The 17,782-nt window shown below is 43.7% G+C and overlaps 1 protein-coding gene across 1 annotated transcript; it reads right to left on the bottom strand.

Annotated features, from left to right (window-relative positions):
• Nucleotides 1-9,468: 9,468 nt before the first annotated feature.
• Nucleotides 9,469-17,206, bottom strand: RAP2C (RAP2C, member of RAS oncogene family; the record flags this gene model as incomplete). Its single annotated transcript, XM_010167196.2, has 2 exons — nt 9,469-11,991; nt 16,887-17,206. A coding segment is annotated over one exon (279 nt), but the record flags the coding sequence as incomplete, so codon positions are not given.
• Nucleotides 17,207-17,782: the final 576 nt, after the last annotated feature.

The raw sequence follows: 17,782 nt of genomic DNA, 5'->3' as shown, positions 1-17,782 counted from the left end.
GCTGTACCGAGTGTGCAGGCACTGCTGCTGAGGACCAAATTTCCAGTGGTGCCCTTGGCTGGGGTCTGGGCTCTTTGTGTCACAGCAGAAGGGCGGTGTCACGTACAAACCCTCTGCAGGGGCTGAGTGCACTTACCCTCTGCAGTTTTAAATGTTCCTGCCGTCAAATATTGATGGGCACCGAGGAGAAGAGCAGCACTCCCGCGAGCAGCTCCTGTGTCACAGGCACGGCTTTGCAACTACGATGGAGCACTGGACTGGCAGGAAGGATGCACAGGGGTGTGATGGAGGAGCCTCCAACCCCCAGAAGAAGCCAAGCATCCCTGCTACAGGCTTTCCTGACATGCTTGGGCTCCAGAGAGCCCATTAGAAGCCAAGAACCAGCCAGCCAGGTTGTGGGTGGAAGAAAAGGAGTTTTTTCACTACCATGGCATGAAGGAAGGAGACTGTGTTGGGTTTAGCCGGGCCTCTCACCACCCTGTAGAGGCATTTGGGCAGAGAGTGCGGAGCCAGAAGAGGCAAACAAGGTAAATGAAGACTTTTTTCTGGTAGGAGAGTAAGGGACAGCCAGAGGAGATGTGGGACAAGCAAAGCCCACTTGGGATGTGAGAATTATTGCTGAGAGCAGAGAAGATCCACCACCTCAGCAGATGAGAAACCCATTTTACTCCCACCCATCTCCTTCCCTCTGCTGGAGGTGACTTTGGGTCAGCTGGAGCAGGATGCACGGGGAGCACCAGCATCCCAGGAAGAGCAAGCCTGGCTCCTGGCCTGAGTCAGTGCTGATGTCCAGCCAGGCATGTACATCCTCCTTATCCATAGGGACAAGCAATAATGTGAAAACGGAGCAGGAAAGCACGAAGAAGTAGAAGGTGAGTGCAGCCATCCCAGCAGGCAGGGAGGGGACCCTGAGCAGCAGCACCAGGCGCAGTGGGGTTCGAGCAGCAGTATGTTGGAACGAGCAGTGCTTCAGGGCTGTCTGCTCAGCCAGCTCACCTCTTGATTTTTAATACTCTGGACCCTGCTACTGCCATCCTGCATTGCATCAGCTCTCCCAGGAAGGACTTCAGTCCACTGAGTGCATCTGACCACCTATTAGACTGGATGGTAGTGCCTTGAATGAAGGTCTTCTGCAGCCTCTCAAACAACCCGGTGTTTGCCAGGATGGATCGAGCAGAGCAGGAAACAAGAAGCATCCTTCCTCCTGAACCCTGTTGCCCCTTTTCCAAGGTGAATTTTCACGCTGTCTTTAGGGTTTGCTTGTTTATTGCCCTGTTGGTGCCAGAAGAGGTAACGTGCAGGACATCTGACAGAGAGCTGAATCACTGCGGTTACTCTCCACCGAGCCTCCCGATACAATTAGCCCCCAGCACTGGGCAGTGAGCGAGTTCAGCTGCCTTCCTCCAAAAGGGTTTGCTTTGGGCCCTGGGGACAGGTGAGGAAATGCTCCAAACCTCCCCAGTCCCTCCCTGAGTCTCTGCCGAGAGGAGCAGGCTCTGAGAGAACAAACTCTGGCAGAGAAGAGATGTAACTTGCTCCCCCTGCATCACTGCAGCCACAGCTCTGCGTGCTGCTGTACCATGGGCTTTGTCATTCTTGTCTTCAAATTCAGTTCAGAGTAAAGAAAAAGAAGACAGCTAGGTGAAGTCATGGAAGATAAATCCTTCACGGGATTTTAAACACCATAGTCCAAAAGGCAAGAACCTGCACCCGGCTCACTGTTCAGAAGAAGCACTCAGCCTGTTTTCCCCACTCGAACCATTTGCTATTGGCAGCTGCTGGAGACAGGGACTCACCCAGGTGGACTTTGGTCCGTGGTGGCCTTTCATACACTTACATTAGGTCTCCTCTTCCTCAGCTGGAGCTGCCAGGAGAACATCCACACTCACTTCTCACCCAGCAGCGGGGCCAGCGAGCAGTTGCCTGCCGTCGCTGGGAGCAGGCTCAGGCACAGCCAAAGTCCTTCTGAGCAGCACTAGGCACACAGGAGGAATATCACCAGCTGGTTAATAAACCCACAGCACTAATACTGCAAAACAGTGACATTTCTTTCCAGAATAGGGCACCTACAGCGTTCCTGCTGCCACACCAAAAGGAATTGTTTCACTCTCACATGGGGTCCTGGCTTACACACTAGTTGCTTTAATTTTTTTATAAAATATGGCCCCAAAAAAGGTATTTTCAAAAAACAAAGCCTGAAAGAACTGAGTTCAGCTTAGAGAGAGAACAACAAAGGTCTCCTGATACATGCAGGAGCATTCCAGGAGGATATATAGGCTGTGCTTCCAAGCTATGGGGGAAACAAAAAAACTGATGGAAGTTGTAGGGTAGGTCCCAGGAAAAACCTTACAGAGATGCAGGAGAAATACTGGAGCAGGCTGGAAAAGCCAGGGATGACTCAGACACACATTTGTCACAGATGGTGCAGGCACACTTGGTCCTGCCTTTAAACCTTTAACAATGACTGTCATTCCTCATTGACTTCATAAGCCTATCTTGAGCATACAACAACAGTTACAGCTGACTAGCCAAGTCCTGCCCTTCTAAAAACTTCTGTCCCAGAACTGTTCTATTTATTGAATATAATAAACAATGATACCTTTGCATTTCCATCAAATTTGACTCGCCAAACATCAGCTAAATAATCTGCTATCACTGTGCTGTAACTCATTACTCATAAGTAATTGCTGGGAAAATGGAAATTACTGCATTTTCAGATTCATGGTTTAAGTGGGTTTTACCCATTAGCTTCCAACTGCAGGATCAGGCTTCTCTGACCTGGATTTGTTACCAGAAGGTGACATTATGCAGCAGTATTTTTTTCTCTAGTTTGCCCCAATCCTACCCAAGAACATCTCACCCTTGTGCCTCCTCATCTCACTAACATTCCCACTGAGAGCTGTACTTACGGCAACGCACTGCAAGCAGCTCCACAGGCACCCTGGTGTTCATCAGCACTAATAACTTCTGTCTCCAGAACTGGATGAGACTGACAGGAGAGGGGCAGCTTCTGCGTGTGAACACTGACAGGAGGAGTGAAGTTAAACATCTCTAGCAGTAGACTGGAAATTGAAGACAAGTTTAAGGAAGAATTGCATCGTCTGACAGTCTCACACTGAGTGGTTCCAGTGCAGGTGATGACACGATTACACGTGAGCTACACAAATGATTTGCACCAGTGCTCAGCCAGTAAGGGTTACAAGATAAGCAGGGACAGGGGTTTGGGGAGTGGTTTGGTTGCTCTGCAGACAGGTCTCCTGCAGGGACCCATCCCAGCAGAACCAGCAGACCTGAGCTCAGTCCAGCTCGCAGGCAGGTGTGTGGGAGCAGAGCGTGACCCTGACGTGGCGAGAAGCACGGTGCCATTTCAGCTGCTGGATCCAGTGGCAGTAATAATAAAAAAGAAGTAGGTTTAGGTGAGTTTAAGCACTAAGCCCAAAGAAAAGTCAATCACCCAACTCACCTTGGGTTTGGTTTTGGGTTTTTTTAACAGTTTCTGATGCTCAAGGAAGCAGAATCATATCAAATCTTATTCTTGTGATTATATTTTTATTTCAGCTTCAGCAGCTGAGGTAAATGGCTCTTTTTACCTACCTGTAATAACAGATGAGGTAATCATCAATAACCTCAATTATACACGAAAGACTCCAAATACAATTGCTATTCCAGACACCCAGCAGACAAACCAACTGGAAGTGCAAAACTTTCTTTCAAGTCCTATTAAGATATACTCACACCACGCTACCAAGGTCGTGAAATATAATTTTATTTCCATTTCTCTACTGTTTTCAGCCTGTGCAGAACCGTGTTTGATTCCCAGGGACAGAGCACAGCCCCATTCTGAAGACCAGTGGCAGGAGGAACCAGCTCTTTGCTTCCAAGCTCCCTCCCGCGGTGGTTGTGCCCAACGACAATGTTGTTGACTTTTCTTCCTTTTGCAGGTTTTATTTGCTGTGTAAGAACTATTGCCAGGCACCAAAGAAGGCAGTTCGCTGTAAGCAAATGCAAATGACAGCACAAGCTAGAAAAGAAACCTAAATAACAGCCTGACCCTGGTACTATCCAGAAGACAACGTCATCTCATTTTTAATAAGCCAATTGCGCTCTGTTGTTGGCACAGTCACATAAAAAGCACTCAGTGATGTTTAATTCAAACAGATCACTTCGAAGACATGAGAAAGCCATTTACACAGAAAAAGAAAGCCACGTGAATGATCAAACCAAAGGAGCACTGATGCCTCCAAAGACCTGGGCATCTCCTCACCTTCAGTCATTTCTAGCCAGGGAGATGCATCTCACCACATCTGTGTAGTAGCACAAAGCACAGGACTTGCATTTGCTGCCCTTGATTTGCTTCAAGTGGGAACTGTGCCTGGTCCATCTGCACATCCCCAGACCAGCAAGGCAAGAGCGGTGTGAGCTTACCTGTCATCCTGCAGTCCTGCGACGAGCTCTGCGCGTGACCAGGCTCTCTGTCCTCACCGGCGCTGTCAGAAACCCATCAACCCCCTCCCTAAGGCTCAACTTGAGTCACCTGTCCATCTTTCCTAGGTTATGTTCCGAGGAAAAAATCACAGACCCCATGTACCAGACCACAGCAATCTGAAGGACAGGTGGGGTGGGCAGCATCTGCTCTTCTGCTCACACAGCTCTGGCAACAGAGAGTTATGAGACCAGAAGCAGCAGCAACTCTTCAGAAGGGAAATAAAGGCCAGGGTGGTGTAAACCTTTACCAAGCATCATCAGGAAAGATCCTACAGCCAAAGGCTTCATCTGAGGAAGCTGTCAAATTGAGTCTGTAATGCTGGGTGAAGAGACTGGATCCTAGTGGAAAGGATGGAGCTCTAAGGAACTATATTGCTTATTTTGATGACAGATGTGGTTTCCCTCTTGGCTCAAGACAACTAGCTCTGGCTGAGTAAGCCTTGATTACATCTAGGCAAAGAAATGTACATGCTCTCCAGGTGCCTCCAGGCCAATGGATCAGACCCATCTCACCATACAGATCTTGATCCTGAGTTTTGTTAACATGTCCCTCCCAGGGAGCCTCTCTTCCCCATCTCCCTTATTTTCCTTTTATTCTTCCTCAAAAGACCCTTATCACACTTCAGTCCCACTAAGGCCTGCCAAATTCCAGACATACAGCTTAAAGCAGAGCTAAAGTTGTGTCAAAGCCATTCTTCAGAGCAGGCAGCGGAGGACAATAGAGCAGCATCCATCTGAAGCTGGGAGCTTGGTACTTTTGTAGTGATCAATCCCCATCTCATGGCTCCTCTTCCAGGGCCTTCTGGCAGATGGTGGTAGTGATGAGACAGACGTGTTTCAAAGAGCAGGAAACATTCCTACATCACGGCTGGCACAAGGTTTCAGGGGTACATTCATAAAACCTTTCTAAATTATTCATTTGGGCTCCAAAATGAAATAATTTGCATGGCCTGAGAAACTGTGCTGACAGCTAATAGAGAAACAACTTGGATAGTTAAAAGGAAACAAACACAGCTGGACTCCAGAGTACTTCTAACCACAGTCTGACACTGGACAGGCCCTGCAGCTAAAAATCTTTCTTCTAACCTATTAAAAAAATACATCTGCATTACTGAGATTAGACACAGGGCATTTGGCAAGTCTGTGCTAATTCCTGGAACACTGAATGGAAACCAATGCCAGGATCAGTGATGTGACTGCAGCACAGACATCAGGCTGCAAGGGACTTCAAGAGATCACACATGACAACCCAACACACAGAGACAGGAACTACACACATCACAAAACGCTCCTTCCTCCAGCAGTGGTTATCCAATGTCATCTCTGAAAGTTCTCCACCACCTCCACGTAAGTGCAGCTTGCTCCAGCACTCCAGCTACGCTCTGTAGGAAGTTTTCTCTCTTCCAATGTACATCAGCTTTGCTGAAAATTCTGATTATTTCTTCTTGTTTTCCCATAGCAACCATGCTGTTGCTGAATCCATGATCATTATTAATTTGCTTTTAAGAAAAAGGGTCTAAGGTCTATTACAGCAGCAGGATGAATCCCAAGCTGATGATTACTCATTCTATCTGACATTTCCCAAATGGACAAGTAGTCCTTAAGGAATGTCACAAACAGCAAACATATTTTCTCTTTTCTGGACTGACCAGATAACTTAAATCTAATGTCAGGGCAGATCTTCTAAGGACATAAAACTGGATTAAATAGTCAGCCAACAGGCAGGAAAAAAGAAGAAAAATTAACTTGGAGAGCCAGAAATTCCCCAGAAAGCCGATTGCCTGTTTGCTTTACTGATTTGTGGTCATTTATCAATTAGAACTTTTAGTAGAAGCCTAAGTCTAAATCTGAACCAGTTACATTAGTGTCACAAGTGTATGAGAGATAATAACCCTTTTCATATGTCTGAGAAATTTTTAACTTTGTTTTTCAGGTTCTAGCCCACTTATTTACATGCAAGAAGTCCAATTTCAAGATTACTCCAATGCTGGTGCATCTGATTCCAGGTGAGTCCAAACAACTCCCCATCTTTAACACAGCCTTCCACATGGTGCCTCCAGGAGGAAAGCGCTACGATTACCACTCTTCTTCTGAGGGCAAAACCAACTGAGGTCACCCAGCAACCGGCAGCACCCCAGACTCTCAAGTCCCTCGCAAGCTTAATCACTGGAAACGTGATTTGGAGGAAGTAAGTCACTTTTAAAAAGCTGTCACAGCACACTCAGACAGAACTAGCAGAACACGTACCCAGGGCAACCTGGTCTAGTGGAAGGTGCCCCTGCTGATGGCAGGGGGGTTGGAACTGGATGATCTTTAAGGTCCCTTCCAACCCAAACCATCCTGTGATTCTATAACACCAAGGAGCACAGACACATCACAAACCAAACATAAAGCCTGCCCATCAGTGAGCGTTTCACAGTTTCCTGCAACATGTGAGACTCTTCTCCATCAGTTATTGCTCCAGACTTTTTGGAGGGACTTGAAAGAGAACCTCAGCTTTGAAAGAGAGCACCAGAAGCAAGTAAGTCGATTCAATACTAAATACACAGAGAACAAAAAATTTCATCCCCTACAATCATGTAAGCAAACTGTATCATCACCGACAGCGGAGCTATCGCAAGCTCAATGCTGCCCTCAGCAGAGCCAACAAACTCCTACAGGTGTGATATGATCTTTGAATCGAACGCTGTTGCCGATTTACAGCTGGAGGTTTGTCATCTTTGCTCCTCGCAGCTGTACTGACCAGTCAAAGATAAACGTGGCTACTTAACAAAACTCAAAAGCCACATTATCTCCCTTTCACAGAGTGCAGAGCACAGGGCCACCTCATCTCCTGACAGAGCTCGCCCGCAGCTACAGTAGCTCTACACACACTTCCTCCAGCTGCCGCGTAAGCGAGCGGTGACTCACCCAACACCAAAGTGCCTACCAGCAAACCAAGCTACCAGGACTGCTGACTTTTCAGCTGAGATAACTTAAACAGGTCAACATATATTGTTTTAGAAGCCATATCTCATTTTAATTAAGACTAGACACTTCCACCTAGCTTCAAACTGTAATTAGTCAAGCCTATTAAGGCAGATAACAGCATGCTGCTCGACACGAGGTGTGGCCGGCAGTTCACCCTCCACCCACGCAGGGTATCTCTGTACTTCCTCCTAGGGCTGTCCCCACTCCAGGGTTCATGCGGTTCGTGGTTTGTACCCCAGCACAGCCAGGCTGCCAGGCCCAACTCTGCCCTCGTTAGCGATTCATTTACGTGTCACCCGTGCGACGTGGGGGAGCAGGGTGGGAAGAGCCCTCTCGTCTGTGCCACGGTTAGCTCCTGCTCTCCAAACAGTCTGGGGGACATCCCTGCCCTCTGGCTGCACAGGGGAAGTGGGACATTGGGGACCTTTCTGTGGGGTCTGTGCACTTCTAGAGCAGGGACTGTTAAACCAAAGAAGCAGGTGTTTATGAAACCCTATCTATGCAGCCCCTGAAAACAGCTAGCTCTGGTTTAAAGCAACAGGACACTATCATCACATCCATCTTACAAAGGACACTACTCAACCATTTGTACAGCAGCAGCAGAGCTCACTCTCAGCACCAACACTTTTGAAAGATAATGGCCTTAAACATCAATCTCGCATGCTTCCTTAAAACCCCCAACCCAGACTGCACTGTACTGTCACTCTGAAACAAGCCAGTGGCATAAGGTCACAGGGGCTCCCTGGCTGTACTTGCTTCACTTCCCAGCCTCCGAGTGGGAAGAGGAAGCAGCTGGCTTAGTTACACTGAGTACCACAAGGGATCAGGAATATTATTGCTCAATTACAACTTCTTTCAAACCACATGAGAAATCAGACTCTGACAGTGATCAAACTGCTTGTAACATCTCAAAGCAAGACCAGTCCTAATGTGTCAGCCACCACTCAGAGACCCATCACAACAGGGCATGCTTCACCCCCAGCCTCCTGGCCAGGTAGTTAAGGGAAGCACACATTTCATCCAGTATCACTTAAGAAGGGCAGCCTGCCCTTCTCTCTCATTTTCCTCTTCAGATGGAAACTATTCCTCCATCTCAGTGAAGGAAGCGTGAGGAGGAAGAGGAAACAGCATAGAAACCTTCCTTCAAGATAAGGCTAACACTGTTTTAGCTGGAGGAGCAGTGGTAAGCAGCTAAGTGGTTTTGCCTATTGACACATCACTGAGGACTGCAGGTACTAAGGTAGCAAGTTTTTCTAAAGTTTAAATTGCATTTTACATTAACACATGGCTTTAATTAAAAATGCAATATTAAAGGTCAGTACTGAGACTGTAAGTTCTGAGGAAGATGCACTTTTTGTTACAGAGCCCAGAGGACAATCATTGCCTTGGCAAACTCAAGGCCGTTACTCTCACAGTTAGTATCACTGAAACCTGGAGCATTTACAATTATAATTATCAAGTTTCTACTGGGCACTCTCAGCTGAAAGGTTTTCTAGAGAAATCTTCTGCTTCTCCTGAGGCAGAGCTCCAAGAGGGCTTACTTTGCTGGTGTGGTGGAAAGATGCCAGTTCTGGATTACTATGGTGGAGAGCGGCTACAGAGACACTGTAAGATGATGTCAGGACTCACAGCCATCTTCACACACACAAAAGCCTATATGAAAAATAAAAACATTAAAGACTTAGACAAGACAAACACAGATACTTCTTCTGAACAAAGCTTCATCGCACCAGCCTGTGAGGAGGGGCACCATCAGTGCTCTGAGCAGGCTCCCCAGCAGGGCACGGGAAGATAACACACAGCCCTTGCTCCCCATCCTCTCACCCAGTCTGGGCATGGTTGTACACCCCGTTTTCCTGAGCAGGAAGGAGTCCTTCATAACAATTCAGATGTTGTTACTATGTTTAGAATAACCAGTACCTCAAAAAAAACCCAAACAAACAAAAAAAAGCAGCAGCTTGTCACTTCAGCCCACTTTAGAGGAAGAAATTGAACACAGACTAGTCACCCCAGTTTGGTAATACAGGTATCTATTTTATTAAAAAAGTTACAAACAGGTGGACTGTAGGGTTGTCTTACAAAATGACAAGAATGAATTCTACTGGAAAAAACTTTTTTTACAAAGCATTATAGGTAATTGTTCCGTTTTTGCACTTGTTATTCCAGATTTCACCTATCACTGATAAAGATACAGTACATTAGATACATGATGTTAGGTTACATTTTTATTTGTAGAGCCCTACTGCAGTGATTTGAACAACTCCTAAACAGATGCCATAGTAAAGACAATACATATTGCATTTATTATTAGCCTCTTACTCTAATAAGCAACTTCACATGCAATCTATTGAGGAAGCCTAAAATAACTTTTGGTCCCTTTTTCCCCCCAAAGTGTGCTGAAGAAACCATCTCTCATTTTCCCAGTCCTGTCACTCTAAGCTAGTTCAAGTTTAAAGGTTTTTTTTTTTTCCTTTTTTCTTTTTTTTTCTTTTTTTTTTGTGCTGAGGTCAATGAAAATGAACACTGGTTTGATAACTACCCATAGGAATGACCACTGATTAATAATACCCAACTTTTTCCCCCTTAGACAAAGGAAAACTAAGACCTTTATGAATTACTTTTATTTCCTATTACTTCCCTACAACCTACAAAAAGATCAACAACCACCACTTAGGAAAAAAAAAAAATTACTTTGAATACAAGGTTTGGTTTATTTCTGATATTAAAGTGCAAACCTAAGTATTAGCCTCAGCCTGTTCATAAAGTTTGTACAAACAGGGGGGGGGGAATTTCAAGTAACCCCACAGGAAAAAAATAAAACAAAAACCAAAAAAACACGTTTCAATACCCAAGCAGAAAACCTGGTGTCCTCTTCTTTTAAGGATTAAAATTCAACACTGAATGTAGACTCAGAATCTTTATTTCTGCTAACACTGGAAAGTCAGCCTGCATTATTACCAATAAAACACATTAATGTTGAGATACTGTACCGGTGATCTTTTATTGTTTTAAATGCCATCATCCACAATACAATTCGTGAGTTTTAAACTGCTTAACCTCATATATCCGTCACTGCTTTTACTGGAGCTTTTCTCAAAGTTATTTAGCTATTACAGGGAAAGAATGTATATTTCTAGAAGCATGTTCAAATGACTAAAGCTGGGCTCCTAAAAACCTAGAACTTTGGTGCAGTAGGTGATCTGCAGTTATTAAATTTCTGCAAAAAAAAAAATCACACGTTTTAAACCACTGCTAGAAAAAGCTCTCATGTATGCAACATGTTAATCAAACTGAACAAAAAGGTTTAATCTGTTCTTTGTACATTTTCATTCTGCTCTTTTATACCTGTGTTATTGTTAAAATTTTCAAGTATTCAGAGAAAATGTTGATCAGGTAAACAATAAGGAAGGCAATGGCTGTTTAAAGCACGCTCGCAGTTAGTATCACTGACACCTGGTGCTTTTCCCCTTGTTACACCAACTTGTCTCTAATATCAAACTTGTTTATTGGGAGAATAAAAACAAAACAACAAACTAAAAGCAATTTGTGACAGTGCAAGAAAAACTTTAACAAATATTGCTTTAAAATATTATTCAGAAAGACAAATATTAGGAACTATAAAATGTAAAGTGATCTTATTTGCATTAGATTTACATGTGCAGAGGTCTACTAGATGTCTCAATGTGCCAGGCAAAGCTGAGCTGACTGACTAGGCATACAGCCCATTTTGAAGGATACATTATCCCTTTTCAAAGGCATAAAGAAGCTATTTGTAAACAAGCAAGTTTAGAAACTCAGTAGAAGGAAAAGTGTGCTGTCATTTTTCAATGCTACAATTGTCATTTTTGATTAAATGAGCTCAAAAAAACCCATGATTGCAAGAACAGAAACATCAGCTGGAGACTTTACATCCCATTTCAAGTATTCCCTATTGTCAAATCGGACCAGTTCCAAACACAATATCACAGCTGCATTTGCCAAGAAAAGGGATACGACATCCATACAACAGAGGTGCCTTCAGTATCTTTTCATGACACTGTCACACGTAAACAAAAAGTCTCAAAGAATGACCAACTACATCATAGGAGAAAACTTTGCAAACAGAAATAAGCACTGATGCGAGGTAATATACAGAAGTAACCATTTGTTTAAGGCTCAATTTATTCTCCATTAAAACTCTCTTCTTTTAAAAGGCATTGAGTAGGTAATACTGAGTTTAAGTATTTAATAAATACAAGTTCAGAAATTGATTAAAGAAATCAATTAAAATATTAAAAATGAACTCTTGCATATTAGCCATTATATGAACTTAGAAAGCTATAAAAGGACTGATAGATAAAGAACAGATTTTTAAACGTATGGTAAACATGCTAAGCATTCTGATTAAGGTGTGTGGATCCTGGAGGCCACCAACCTTATGCACTTAGATGTATGGCAATGTGCTGTAATAGAGACAGGTTTACCAAGGCTCAGCTCTGCAACCTGGGCTGAAAGTTCTCCAAAGCAGCATCTGTGCAAGTTTCCTCTGAGTTTTATCTGCAATTTAAACAAAATAACTAATGAAAGCCATATTCAATACACATTCAAAGTGAACTCAGCTTCTCCCACAGTGTGGAGCAGCTACTTTTCCATACTGAGCTCCAAAGCACTGCCTTACACAGCAATATTCTTAAATTTCTCCTCCTCTAACTTTGGAAATAAAAGAGGCAAGCAGGTAACAACTTACTGCTATGAACTTTGTAACAGTGTCCCTGTGGGATATGAAATTGCTTCTAAAGACCCAAAACAGCTAGGAAATTTAAGCTCTCTTGTACAAAGATACATACAGTAGGTTTTGGATTGGTGGTGAGGAGGCACTACATCATCCAGGAACATGAAGGAATGGAATTTTGCACAAGTTCTGGGAAAAGGCAAACAAGCCAACAAATTCACTTTTGACACCCGAGTTCTCAGCATTCAGATCCTCTAAATTACTATGAAAAACCCCCCACAGCATTGATCACTCAGCCTCAGCAGGGACAGAACTGCATGCCAGGGTTCTCAATTGAGCACACAAATGTAAGTGGTGGTACCAACGTGACCACCACATCTTTGTTGTTTCTGATAACTGGCTTGCACGTCACAAGATTTGTCTGCATATATCCTAAAATCCTCAGCTGAAGCTCAAAGTCTGGGAACCTGTCCTCTGTATGCACATGCACGCAATTCATTCTAGTGTGATGCTTGGCTTTCCAGGGATTTTGATTAATCTTCTCTATTCTTGGACGTCATTTCTTCATAGGAGTCAGGATCTTAACATTTCCCACTCCACTGTTCCCTTTCAGCTGTTGATCTGCTCTCAGCAGTTTGTCACGACAAGAGAACTCTGACACAGTCAAGGCTCCCCTCCTTGCCTAACAGCTGGTTACCCCCAGCATCCAGGAGCAGTGCTGCTGTGCTGACGGGAGCAAACAGCCAGGTTTTGCCTGCTTGCTTGTTTGTCTGTTTTCCAACTGACAGCAATTCTCACCCAGTCTGGTGAGCACGTGTGTCCCCACACACTGCTGCTGGGCCACAGGTTTTAGATGGCACCTCTATGGTCCAAACACTTTGCTTTTAATGGGGATGGATTAGATCTGCTTAATAGGTGTTTTATCTTTGCTTAGAGCACAGGAGGGGTAAACAATTTACAGTGCAGCTCCTCATCCTACAAGAGTTAGATCCATCCAAAACTTCACCTAAATCTAATATCCAGTGCTGTATCCAGCAAAGAATTACTGGGAATAGTAAGAACAGAGAAAACAAGTAATTGTATTTTCTTCCATATGCTCTTTCAGCACCCCTGTATTTACAAGTCAGGGACCCCCAAATTCCGGTTTGTCATCTTTCCATTTAACTTGTGCTCAGTTACTGCAATTAGCACCATACAGGATCTTATCTGGCTGTGCTCACCCATGAAATTTCTATAGCACTGGACTCTCTTCCACAACCAGGCAGGGTAGAGGTGGATGTTAGACAATCCAGCAGGAGAACTTTGTGTCCATAGCCGCACAGACAAGAAGACAGCATACTTTCAGTTTTTATCCCTAGAGCAGAGTACTCTTCCTTCAGCACTTGCTAGTATCAGTTACTCGTGAATGGAGGGGACAGAAATCACTCATCAGCATCAGTCTTTCACCCCAATATTCAAGTGTTTCCAATTCAATTAGTAGCTCTACAGAAAACCTTTAATGCACCAGCACTGTAACAGATGCCATATTTTAAAGAAGATTTAAAATATTAAACACTATCATAGTGAAAATTCAAAAGAAATACTAGATCAAGGAACAGAGAGTAGCTACTGGAAATCCCACATCTCTGAACACAATAATGAGATGACTGAAGACCACTGCAGAAGCAGGAAAGGGGAGGGGAAGAAACAGGATGCAAGAACAACGCACATTTTTAGAAGAAACTATGGGTTATGCTGATTGTGTAGCTGTGTTCCATCCTTCATTTAACCCAAGGCAGTTGACTGGAACAGTAATTTAAGCAAGTGCTATTCAAAAATGTTGTGAAAGAACCTACACAACATCATACTTGACAGATATGTTGAGGTATCAGTACCATAAAGAGGTTAAGTGGTATGTGTTAGTTAAAACTGACACTGAACAGCCTCAGATAAAACCAGATCCAGTATATAAGCCACTCCCACCCTCCCACTGGTTTCTTCATCAGAACTGTAGAGACACCAACTGTTTCTATGTACTAACTGAACTAACTGATCCAGAACTAAGACTCCTCCTGGACACAGAGAGACAACAGAACTCGGAGATGATGAGGATCATGCCAGGAGAGAGCTATAGTTCAAGCCCTCTTCCTACACACAGGTTTTTAGATAGCTGGTTCCACTTCCTCAGTTTCACTTTACCTAGGAGGGGTGACTGTTAAAGCAGATATTTGAGAAGCAGCAATTGTTCCTTGGATCACAGATAAGCAGGAGAATTACAGAGCTGATTACAGCTATCACAAGACACCATCAGCAGCTCTCCTACACTAGAGCACATCAGACAGAAATTAGCAGGCAGCAAAGGCTTATCATAAAGTTAATAAAATCCTACACCTACTTAATCAAAGAACAAGGATAGAGTGGGAGACAGGAAGAAGAAAATCTCCCAAAAGTGTGAGTCTGAAGTGAAAGACAGGGAGCACAAGGACTGTGAAGAGCCAGGATGAGTAACAGAAGCTCCAGACATGGTGAGATCTGGACTGAATAGGAAGCTGCTCAGGAAAGACACACTTGTTTGGCACAGGTGATGAGATTACACTGGGCAGAAGCAGCATCTCCTAGAAGCAAGGAAGTATTTGCTGCTAGAGGCTTGATTATGAGATAGGCAGAATGAAAGAGAGGAAATCTGTTTGACAGAATCGTAGGATCCTCTATCTCAAGAGATCACAAAGACACAAAAATACAGATGCTTCTTCTGAAGCAAGAGCAAGCTTTGCTTAGGAAACTCATCAAATCTAGGTTAGGATTCAAAGGAATAACACATGGCCCTGCCCTCCACCTCAATTTCACCTTTAAGATGAAACTTGATACTTGATACTAAATCCAGAACCAGTCAGGTTACAAAGAAGCCTCCCTTAGAAGCAACTGATTCTGGAAGTATAAATTTCATGGATAAAGGGCTTGATCTTGTCAGAACTGAAGACAGCAACCTGCACATGATGAACCACCAGTAACCCAGGGCACTGCCATCACCTTTGGCACGATACCGTTATGTCCAGATACTCTTTACTTGTGAAGTTGCCTTAGAACCAGCTGAAAATTTGTGTTACTGTAAGTGACTCAAGATACCAACCCTGTAAGCACTTGGTTAAAAAAGCAGTAATTTCTTTGATTTACTCCTCCCTATAACCCTGTGAGGCTCTGCAGGTGTTAGGGATTAGTGTACCAGGAAGGACTTTATTTGTATTTTTCTCTGCTCCAATACAAGCAGTTTGCTCACCTTTCAGCAAGCAAATCTTGAACTTAGACACACCTCTTACATGGTGACAGCAGCCTTTTCTTATTTCAGAGAACTGGAGATGAAAACATTGTGTATTATCTTTAGTATGACAGTGCTAGGGTCAGGAGCATCTACAATTTTACATTCACAAAGCATTTGATAACAATCTCAAAGACAAGCTTTTGAGACTTCACTCTCTGACCTTGCTCTCAAGATTAAAGAGGATACATAGTCCAAAGCTTCCAGTAATAACCTATTTTCCCTCTTGTCACTCAGACACAAAAAGCTCCTTTGACTCAAGAGTTACTAACACGGCAGTCAGAGCCTGAGCCTCAAGCAGTGCAGCTGTCAAGAGGGACAGTTCTTTCCCCTGAATTTTCATGTCCTCCCTCATCCCTGCACTTGCTCTCAGAGATGACACTGAGTAGTTTGCCAAGACAGGTCCAACAGACAACTGAGGGTGTGATGGACCAGGTGGCTGCACGCAGAGCATACCAATGATGCAGAAGACCCTTTCTAAGTAGGGTGGATTAAAGCCGATGGCGAAACCAGACCTACGAGGAAACTCAAGAGCAGAGGGAGCGCAGAACCATCTCACACAGGAATGACAGCGCTGCTGCCTGCAGGGAAGGAGCAGATCCATCTACACAATCAGGTGGAAAAGATACTGAAAAAGCCCACCATGTGCGTAAAGGGCCAAAAGCAGCTCACCTTGTGGGAAAAATAAAAATCAAAGCAATACCTGAGACTGAGGAAGGTTTATAGAGGCCCCTCTGAACACAGCACTCCTGCCACACCTCTTATGAGTCACTGGGAAAGGAGTTGTGCACTGGGAAGCCATTTTATAGTGTTCTCTGCGCTGGAGATTTCAGATGAAGAGCAATTTGCACATGTCCTTGACTAGTATGTGTGGGCTTCAAGCCACTCCTCACAACCCAGGGTGGCTCTCCTTTAAACTTCTTCCAGTGATAAGGCAGAAATGTGCTTGAAGTACATTTAGTTTCTGTACCTTTTTTTTTTTTTTTTAAACAATGAGCCACAAGTCTTCTCAGCAAAACAACTGGGAAACTTGGTCATGATAATCCCACTGAACTCCATGACAATTCCCATTACTTGAAAATAATTCAGATACCAACTACAACCAATGACGAAACCCACTGCAACATCACAAGACATTTTTAAGGATAACGTAATGTCAAATACAGCAATGACAAAAATAGGTGCAGATGAGATGATATAATTTGTCTCATTATAAAATTACTGAAAGTAAATGCAATGTTCCCTGACTAACCCTACAAGAAGCCCATTTGACTCAAGTAATCGTGTGCAACTGAATGCACAAGCTTCTGTCTCCTTTGGAGGAAGACTACCTTCAGGTTAGACTACAGACTCCGTGTCACACTTTATCTACTTGCTTAAACAACACACTTATGCACCTCAGTTAGTTATGACTGTTCCACAAACCTGCTCTGTATGGCCATGATTGAGGTTTTTCTTAATTTCTCTCACTGGACGATGCAAGTTGTACAACACTGATCTTGTTTTTCAGGCAGGGAGGCATAGTTCATTTGCCTGACGATCTCAGCAAACAGTTCATCCACCATTGTTTTGCTCTTGGCTGATGTCTCCATGAAGGGACAGCCCCACTCCTGAGCCAGGGCTCTGCCTTCTGCAGATAAGACCTCCCTCTCCGACTCCAGATCCACTTTATTCCCCACTAGGATCAGAGGAACTTTCTCGTATCTCTTCACCCGGACAATCTGGTCCCTCATCGGCTTGATGTCCTGATCAAACAATCCAACTGGTTAGTATGTGGAAGCAGTCACATGAAATTGCTATATAACCACTACAGAATCTCATTTTAATAACCCTCACATGCAACTGAACATTTAAAATACATTAGAAGCCTTCTTAAATTCATGCAGATCTAGAACTCGGAGGAAGTTCACTACTCAGCTTTAATAAAAGGGTTTTTTTATATAAATGCATACAGATTTTATAAAATTGATGTGTATATACAAACAGAAAGCAACTACTGTACTCTAAGAGAGACTTTGAGTTCAGCTAGAGGAAGACACAGTATAGCTGCTTTGAAAGTTGATTTCAGTCTTTTGAAAAAATTGTCTGGAGTCTAAGGACCTGCAGCATTAGCAGTTGCATGCCATTACACAATCGTTTAGGAAGCTTGTGTTTAGTTTACAGCTTGAGAAAGCTGGTCATTTAGTGCTTAGAATAATTCATTGTGAACACATTTAATCACAGGTAAGTAACCAAATCAGACGCTGTAAAGAGATTTTATTACCTAGAGACGCATTTATTCAAGTCTGAGCTAACATCAGTAGTTTACACTTGAAAGTCTG

This window comes from Antrostomus carolinensis, unplaced genomic scaffold, assembly GCF_000700745.2.
Source record: "Antrostomus carolinensis isolate BGI_N321 unplaced genomic scaffold, ASM70074v2 scaffold17874, whole genome shotgun sequence".
In the NCBI taxonomy this organism is placed as follows: domain Eukaryota; kingdom Metazoa; phylum Chordata; class Aves; order Caprimulgiformes; family Caprimulgidae; genus Antrostomus; species Antrostomus carolinensis.
Note: the sequence above shows the minus strand (reverse complement) of the source record. Positions and strands in the feature narration are given on the sequence as shown.